Genomic DNA, 9,429 nt, shown 5'->3' on the forward strand with positions numbered 1-9,429 from the left:
AGGCAAATAAAGACCTCTGCAAGGGCAGATTAAAACAAGGTTCACTTCACATGATCAGCACAGGGGAAGCATAGCATCTTTAGCCTTATCGTTGCACCAGTGCAATCCCTGCTGTAGGTCAGCAGTTTGTCTGCAACAGATTTGTTTTTATGAGGGGCAACATTTTAACAGACACACCCATCCACAGACACAGATGCAAAACTGCATTCGGGAGAACGTCATTCTCCTTTGTGGCTACAAATAGACTTAGAATAGATCTAGAATATTCTCCCTACAGAGCTAATTTCATGCACTAACGTGCACTCATTCTCACGCTTAACAAATCATTGGCTATTAACAAAGCAGACTTGCTCCCTCCTATGAACTGCTGTGCTAAATGACTGTGTGCATGTGTGTATGGGAGGGTGAGGGGAAGGAGAGAGTTGAGTGGGACGTATAATATCTGCACATATCTGTGCAGAGCTAGGGGTGGGGTAATCTAGTTTTAGGTTTAGATATAGGGTGGGATACGAGGACAACAATAAGGTTTGTAAAGATTTTTTGTGACAGATATTAGCAATATTTGCTACAACCTGGCACAATACATATAATGCTGTTTTTTTCTTTTTGTGCACTGCCCCTGCCACTGAAATAAATACATTACATTGAGCTCAGAGTTTCAATTACACATTTCTTTGAAACATTTGTGTAGTTGTTACATGAAAATGAGGAAACAAATAAAACTGTAACTAAAAATAATCAACAATGGGTGGTGGTGGTTCCTGAGCACATCTCTGTGAGTGAGAGATAAAGTGTGTGTGTGTGTGTGTGTGTGTGTGTGTGTGTGTGTGTGTGTGTGTACATGTGTCTCTGTCTCTCTCTGTGTGTGTGTGTGTGTGTGGTTTCTGTATGTCTGTGTACAGTACGTGTGTGTGATATGATGATATAACCACAGGAAAGGGTCAGGCACAGTCTGGTCAGTTTGATCTGACTCTCAAGCATATGTCTCTAACCTCTGAACACAAACATGGAATTTTTCACTCTTCTTCAGCAACATCTTTGGATCACCATTCTGTGTTTTGCCGACTTTTATGTATCAGGTATGATATCTTCATTTCCCAAAAATAAACGTAAAAGAAAATTTTGGGTAACGCTTTACTTGAAGGTATCTTGGATTGAGTCATGAAATGGTATAAAGCTTCTGTCAATAAGTGTCCTTCGGTTTTTGTCATGACAATTTAGGGTTAGGGTTCATGTGTCATGACAGTGTCATGTCACTCTTATGTAGATTTTATGTAGACCGAATTTTGTTAAAGAGTTGTGAAGAACTGAAGAATTTTCTTGAAATAAGAAGAGGTAATTCCAGATTGGACTGAATCAAGTACAGAAAATAAAATGACGGCTATGTTTTCTTCCAACCCATTTGTGTTTTCATATTGGACATTACTGTCAGTAGATAGTGGGCTACTGTAGCCTAGGTATGAGGGTTTTTTTATCTGTATGCCTAATTTACACCCAATCTTCTACCCACATGAGCCATATTGAAGATGCTCGTATGAGTTTTTCTGCTCTTATGCTCTTCATCTAAATAAACAGACAAAACTACCCCCAAACACACACACACACACACCCTTGGTGGAGTCAGGTGAACATCCAGGGTTCAGAAAGCAAAAGTCCTGCTGTCTCTTTATTTGAACCATCTAGAAAACCAATTGATCCTAGTGAGAACAACTCTTCAGCCAGGTAGGTCGACCAGCTAATGATATCACCTGTGTTTAATGCACAGGCAGAAGGAATACCTGACTTTTAGGACTTCTGAAGCCGCGGTTGTCCTCCGCTGGTCAGGCATTAGTCGAAAGGAACCTGCAGAGACGGTTTATGAACTGTTTGGTTCTTCTGGAACCTGCATAGATGATTCATGAACTGTTTGGTTCTTCTTTGCTGCACCACAACCTGCTCACTGCTTGCCATTTCTCTGTGTCTCTGTTGGGGAGTGCAGTTCGGGACTGCACTGTGGAGATGGAGCCGGTGATCGATCCCCCCAGTCTGGTGGTGAAGTACGGAGACCCAGCCTCCGCAATCTGCCGCACGCAGCACAACGCATTTATAACTGGCTGGGAAGCACCAGTGGAAGCTACACGTGCTGCGGGCTCACATCAGGCGGTCTGGGAGGTGTCCAGCCTGACCAACTGGTCTCTAGCAAAAGGCATAACGTGCTACGGCATTTATGTTGGATATGCGGAATGCCTGGCCATACTATCTATCACCATTTACAGTGAGTGAATCTGTTGTGTCATTTGGTCCAAAACAGCATTCAAATAATACCGTCAGTGCTATTGTATTCATACAACTGTGTCATGTGGTGTAGAGTTTGTAAAGCTTAAAAAAAACACTTGTAAGAAGTCACAGAAACTTAAAATGGATTCTTGATGTTAAAATGTGACTATACAGTATAACATACTTTAAACAGCATCTTTCAACAAGTAGTATGCAAATTATATTTGTATTTATCTCCAAAATCCTTGTCAAATAACCATACTGTGAAGAGTGTTGTTTTACTTGAATATGTTTGTACAGTGACATACACATACTGTACAGTGACGCAGTTAGAAACTTTTTTGGCCCCTTGAGTTGATAATCTAAGTTCTTGTTTTTGCTATGTTGTATGTTTGGTTAGTGAACTTCTATAAGTGTGACACTATTTCAGAGGCCTTTACCAGCTATATGGTTGAAATACTGTAGGTGTTGATCACAGGAGCGTAAGCCCCAGTTCACGTATGCAGTGACAAGAGACCCTGTAATGTGTATGTGATTTAGCCATTACAGGCAAAATAGCCACTGGCAACGCGGAAACGTTGTGTAACAAAGTTAAGATAATTTAAACTTTTGAGCCGATAAGCGATTGGTAACAAACAAATTGTCATATAGGCTATGTGTAAGTCTCCACTAGGTAAACTCAGGGGCCCATTAGCCAGGAACAATGACATGTATCCTACATTACATAATGTCACTGTGGTCCTTTCTACACACGATCATTTCACAAAGTCAGATAAATGTCTAAAGGCATAAAGGCTTTTATTGAAGGTTATTACATCCACCAGGGTTGTCTCTGCCTGGGTGCAGGATCATGCAAAAACTACAGGCCTGATTACTGATGGAAGTCGGTGGAAAGGTGTGTAGCATGGCCCAAGGAAGAACCCATAACATTTTGGAGCAGATTCGACTCCTGGGCCTACTCAAGTTCTGCTTTCGCTAACTGTTGCACCATGGCATTCAGACCTAGTTAGCCCCCCAGTGTTTAAAGCAAGGAAGTGCATTTCTTTATAGATTGTCTCACCCAAAAGAGTGCCAATTATGTAAAAAAAAATCTGGAAAAAGTTCTAAGGGTAAATTTGAGGAAAAGCCATTAACAATTTTTGGGGGGCGCTAATTCTGAAAATCTTAACAAGCTGAATTTTGAGATTCGTCACTATGGAACAGATTAGATTGTGTGAAGATTAAATGTGAGATTCCAGACAAAATTGATCTCATTCTTCTCAGCATTGCTGGTGATGCTGACAACTTCAGAGAGATCTGAAAACATACACTTGGAAGTAAAAAATATTTTCAAGTTTTTGGTGTATGTGTTTCTACAGAAATTCCTGAGCGTGTGACGCTAAGCCACTCTGATCCAGTGCTCAAGGGAACGGAGAACCGGCTGGAGTTCTCGCTGGAGTGTGATGTTAAGGGCGTAGCTCCAGTCGAGAACCTCACTGTCATCTGGTTCAGAGGACACACTGAGCTGGGACGCTCGGAGTTCCCCCAGCTCTATCGGTCAGACGACGTCACTGTGAGGGCTAATCTGAGTATCATAGCTTCCAGAGAGGACAACAAAGCCTCCTACAGCTGTGCTGCCCAACTGGACCTGAACACAGCTGAGCCCATTCCTGACACCAGATCGAATAGTGTCCTACTGGAAGACTTATGTGGGTTTTAAATTAAAAAATATATACAGTGAATACATAGAAATATATATAAATATAACAACAAAACAACAAAAAGTAAACAAATGGCAGTCTCAAAATCGTATGCATTTGAAAACTGCTGACAGTCTTTTACTCCTCTTATTGATTATCTCTCTTTATTTCCCCTCCCACAGACAAATACGCAAGAGAGGTATCCGGTGGCGATGTGCGCCTAACAGAGGGTGACACTCTGAAGGTGAACTACACAAGTGATGCCAATCCCGGTGTGATGGAACCAAGCGGAGAGTTACCGTCTGTAGGTGGGTGTGGCCAAAAGCTTGGCATCAGAATGAGGAATAGTAATGGAGGGGCAGTAGCAGTCGGTCGATTCAGGTTTGATTCGATTCACTGTTTCAAGTCAGTGTCACTTTTGATAAATATGTCTGCTAAATATCACTCAACTTTAGAAAGATACCTGTATTTTGTTATGGCTTGTAAAAGGTCAAGCAACAAGCAACTACTACAACAACAACTAAATGCTAATGAAATAAGAGAAAATACAAAAATACGTCAGTGATCACAAAAACTGGGCAGAGGACAAAACCCAGCTATATTAGTCACAGCTTTCACACAAACATTACCTGACAAAGACCAGGGACTTAAGCATCAAAAGTTTTTTTCAAATGGATTCATATTAGCCTAGAAATCTAGCAACTCTCCGTTGGCTTGTGAGCTCCAGAAATCGAAACTCAATCAGGCCAATGAAATCGTGTATAGAGTCGTTAGGTGGGCTTAACATAATGATTGATGGCAGAGTTGCAACGGTTTGGCTTGAATTCCCTGCTACTTGAAAACAAATAAGATGGATGTTGCTGTTGGCGATCAGTGTGACACGAGTTAAGCTTTTATTAAGTTGGCAAACGTTTGAACTAGCCAACTAGCTCCGCTGGTGGGAAACGCATGGGACTTATAGCGCTGCCGCTGTCCTATTACGTGCAGAGGGAATTTGAAAGACAACTAATTATCCCGCCCCTCGGACTGAGCACTGCGAACGGTGAGTGCCCAGACCCTACATTTTAATGTGGGTCTGGCTCGTCAGCCTAGAATCATATGGGAGAAATTATGTATGCCAAACAAATTTGTACTTTGTGGAACAAGTGTGATATTCAGGCCAATGTAAACACAATCACTGTGAATTAGAGGATGGCGAGATGGATCTGCAGAGCAAATTCACATGCTCACAGATTAAAAGTGTACCTGACTTGATAGCCAGTTGAATAAATGTTTGTCTAGTATGTGATGACTACTTTCTGTTGAACAACTTTGGTAATAACAGGTGGTGACCACTGTCACATGACACACGTCTTTAATACTCATGCCTCTCTACACAATGATTATAATTCCTCTATTTTTGGGTTAAAGGAAAATTCTGGTATTTAGCACTTTGAGTCCCTTTTCTGGTTTGTTTTGGATGAACTAGAGTGGTGGACACCGACATTTTGACGATTGGTCCTGTCTCGACTTTTCTGACTCGTTTTGAATCGCCTTTGACTACTCAGAGTGGCTGCCAACAGGCATGCTCAAACATGTCCTAAAACAACCCTTAAAGTTCGTTTTCAAAACTGTGCAACTCACCGAGTGGTTAGTGGTGTTCGTTGATGTTCCAAAACAAGTAGCGTAGCGACAAAAAACAAACCAGAAAAGGGACTCAAAGTGCTAAATACCGGAATTTTCCTTTAAATACATCACACCCTATTTTCCAATGTTAAATTATAAATGTTGTTATACAACAATTGGGTTCTATGGAACTATTTATTTGTTTCTGATTGGCCGAGAGACGTTCCATGAGTTATAGAGATATATATGAGAATATCCCTGGACATTTCAACTCAGACTTTGCACAGCTAATAATAAATCACTCCGCGATACAATGCGAAGATTTGACACAATGTTCTCATCCCAGCTCTCCACTATTTTAAGCAATGGGTTCCTTAGCAAACCATAACGAAACAGTGCTTCACCACAGATTAAGCTACACAGTCAACTCAATGTAAGTAAGATAAACGAGGATGCTAATTGTTCTCAGCATTGCCAGCATTGTGTAGGGCCTATAATATGATTGTCACTTGGAGGAGACTTATAGAAAACTAACGTTAGCATAGTTAGCTAACCGCTGCTAACGTGCTAGCATCGTGTCAGAAAAACATATGGGGCTGTGCACAGTAGTGTAACATTTATTCACCATAAATTAATAAAGTTGAGTGGTTCTGCAATGTAGCCTATGTTTCCGTTTTTTTGCAGTACCATGTCCCTTACATAACATGGCCCAGTGTCCTTGTAACATGCATGCAGCAAAGCTAGATATGAATGTGATTTCAGCCCGACTTTCAACATTTCTTTCAAGAAGACACGTAAACCACAAAGACCCGTAAAGAGGGATCTGGAATATTGGTTACCTAGCAACCAAGACGCTGTCTATTGAAAAGGGAACTGTTTTTTGATGCGTAAGAACAATGTCGAAATTAACATTTTTAAACAATATTGGGGTGTTTTCAGATTATTTAGTTTGTGGTAGAATTGTTGTATAAAAGCAATATAGCACTCGTGATCGTGGGATTGGTCATGGATATTCCCACGGCTGTTGTTGCCTCGCCCACTTTCGGCCTCCGCCTCGCATTAGCTACGGCCGAACAACACCGATGGGAATATCCATGACCAACCCCACTCTCACTCGCGCCATATTGCTTAAATATCATTATGACCGCCCAGCTAAGCGGGCGGTCATATAGGTTTAGTCAGATTTTTTTTTTTCTTTTCGCGATGGCCAAATTTCCGTCAAGGATTCCCTGGACACTGAAAGACCGGGATACACGAAACTTGGTGGGCATGTAGCCCCACATGGATAGCATGGAACCATTGTTTTTCGTTTTGATCTGTAGCCCCCCCGCTGGACTGAACCCCCCGAAAGGAGGGTAGGGCAGACACAGTTTTCTGTGAATATCTCAAGAACCGTAGGGTTTAGGAGGACCACCTTTTTTTTGTTTGTTGATCTCAAGGGGCCATGTCAACCCATTCCATAACCACTCATTTCATGTATAGCGCCACCTAGTTAAACACAAAAAAGTAAAAATGAGGTGTTGTAATCGCAGGTATCTGTGACCTAACATAGTCAAAACTGCACAAAATTGGAAGTGTAGGATCATTATGACACCCTCTGAATGCACGCCAAGTTTCGTGGAATTCCGTTCATGGGGGGCCACACAATACATTGATTTATGTTACTATACACCAACTGGTCTGTAGGTGGCTGGAGAGTTTTCTGTGAATATCTCGAGAACTGTAGGGGACCACCTTTTTTTTGTATGTTGGTCTTACGGGGCCATGTCAACCCATCTCATTACCAATTATTTCATGTATAGCGCCGCCTAGTTAAAAATTAAAAAGCAGATACACACGCACACACATATATTCACAGTAATCATACTTATGACACATACTCACACAGTAGACATATGTACGCATCCATGCACATGCACACACACAGGCACATACGCAGGCACACACACAAGCACGCACACACACACACACACACACACACACACACACACATAAACATAAACATGTACACGCACACATGCACACAATTCAAGAATTTCTCAGAATTATGAACAGGCAAGATGGGGGTGGGGTTGTATAAAATTAATTTTACATGTGAAATCTATGAACTAATCATGTTTTGGTACTTGTTGTCTAGCAGATACCAGTGAGAATTGAGTGTGCATAATGTAATTTAGTGAGACAGTTGGAATCATATATGCCTTTCAGCGTGATTTATTTTTGTGGAAAAAATGTGCTGGACTGGGCGGCGGTCATATTTTGTACCGCTCTGCAGTACATCTAGTTTTATTAAAATTATGGAGCAACAAAGATCTCAGGACAGGTTGTCCTTATAAAATAATCTCTCACTCTCTCTCTTGCAGGTAACTCGAGGGGAATCATATTAGGAGTGGTGGTTGTTGTAGTACTGGTTCTGATCCTGGCTGTAGTGGTTCTAGTCCGGTGGAAGTGCTTCAAAAAGTCATGATGAGAGATAACCCACAAAGGAACCCAACCCAAAAACCCAAGACCCACAATTGTGTCTGACTACTACAGAGGAACCCCCACATCCTCTGAATCAGTATATATTGTTATCCGTGGTTTCAGTAATTCGCGGTTCATCACAACCGAAAACAGTACAGTTGTGTAAGCCCCATCTTTTTGGCCAACACTTTTGCATTTCAAAAGAATGCCTTTTGCAGTCAATTTACATCTGTGTGTGTACCTGTGTTCAATCTGTATTGTCTTAGCTGGCCATGGCAATGATTCCCAACTCCCGCGCTCATGCATACAGTGGCCATTTGGCCTCTGCTCTCGCCACCCTGTTGAGAGCTTAACTCATTCCTGGGCCTGCCTTGGACCACAGGAAAATATTCTGAATTCTAAGATTTGTGTCAAAGGAGAAATTATAATCTGCTTGTGTTTTGATCAAAGGAGTTTCCTCCACTACACAGGAGGCCAAGCTAAACTAATTAGCATACAGCAAAACTCAAATCCACCAGAGCAACTGTACTCTGATGGTTACCTCTGAAATCACTGTACATGTATGTTGTGAATAATACATTCATGATTGGTCTTAAATTAATACTTGTAATGTGGGCAACAGTCTGATCATGATTACATTACAAGCTAATGTATCTGTGCATAGTTGTGGACTAAGAAATACACTGTAGTCTATATGTACAGTATGTGATCAATTGGTATACTGCTATTCTTAACTTGTTACTGTAATTTGTTAAGTTTATCTCTGTGTTTTTGGTTGAGCTTCCTTTGTTTGTTACATTGTTACAGTAGACTACGGTATGTGAGTTTACTTACATTCAACTGAAGTGATATTGATTACATTTACCTTTCAAGGCTTAGTGCTTAAATAAATTGTTAATCTGCTTAGGCTACCAATCGTATATCGGGATCAAAAGAGTATATAGTTATACATATCTCTAATTGAACTTCATTGAAATGTGAAAGCAGACGGTTGATCAGCTGTGTTCTAAAGAATGTTTGATTCAAGTTCAGCAACGTGTGTTGTTGCGAACTATTTGTTTCTCAGCAAATGCCACGATGAATGGTAACAAATAGGCTAGGTTATGTAGGCTAAAGTCATATCGTGGGGAGTTTATTATTTTGTTTTGGCAAGTAGCCGTATAATAAGCGGGATAATGTATAGAACGCCGGTCATTACTGTGAAAATAAGTCCCTTCAGGGCGGAACAAGACCCCGACGCCGCCCTGTCGGGACTTATTTTCCCAGTAATGACCGGCGTTCTATACATTGTCCCTTACATATTATGCACCACCTGTCTATACTTTGTATATCACATTGTACAGTGTTTTCTGCTTTTTTGCACTTCTGGTTAGACACAAATGGCATTTTGCTGCTTTTGTTCTTACTCTGCACAATGTTAATAAAG

At 41.1% G+C, this 9,429-nt stretch overlaps 1 protein-coding gene across 1 annotated transcript; it reads left to right on the forward strand.

Annotated features, from left to right (window-relative positions):
- Window positions 1-951: 951 nt before the first annotated feature.
- LOC125298147 lies at window positions 952-9,051 on the forward strand. The gene is made up of 5 exons (XM_048248854.1): window positions 952-1,079; window positions 1,979-2,254; window positions 3,615-3,944; window positions 4,118-4,243; window positions 7,904-9,051. Exons 1-5 carry the CDS (start codon window positions 1,007-1,009, stop codon window positions 8,005-8,007), a joined length of 909 nt encoding a protein of 302 aa, XP_048104811.1. The 5' UTR covers window positions 952-1,006; the 3' UTR covers window positions 8,008-9,051.
- Window positions 9,052-9,429: the final 378 nt, after the last annotated feature.

This window comes from Alosa alosa, chromosome 7 (assembly GCF_017589495.1).
Source record: "Alosa alosa isolate M-15738 ecotype Scorff River chromosome 7, AALO_Geno_1.1, whole genome shotgun sequence".
Lineage (NCBI taxonomy): Eukaryota > Metazoa > Chordata > Actinopteri > Clupeiformes > Clupeidae > Alosa > Alosa alosa.

Excerpts from the sequence above, each read along its gene's own strand:
- LOC125298147 (XM_048248854.1), top strand. The coding sequence starts at position 1,007 with ATGGAATTTTTCACTCTTCTTCAGCAACATCTTTGGATCACCATTCTG. Across the intron at positions 1,080-1,978 it reads TGCCGACTTTTATGTATCAG|TTCGGGACTGCACTGTGGAG; the intron begins GTATGATATCTT and ends TGGGGAGTGCAG. Across the intron at positions 4,244-7,903 it reads CGGAGAGTTACCGTCTGTAG|GTAACTCGAGGGGAATCATA; the intron begins GTGGGTGTGGCC and ends TCTCTCTTGCAG.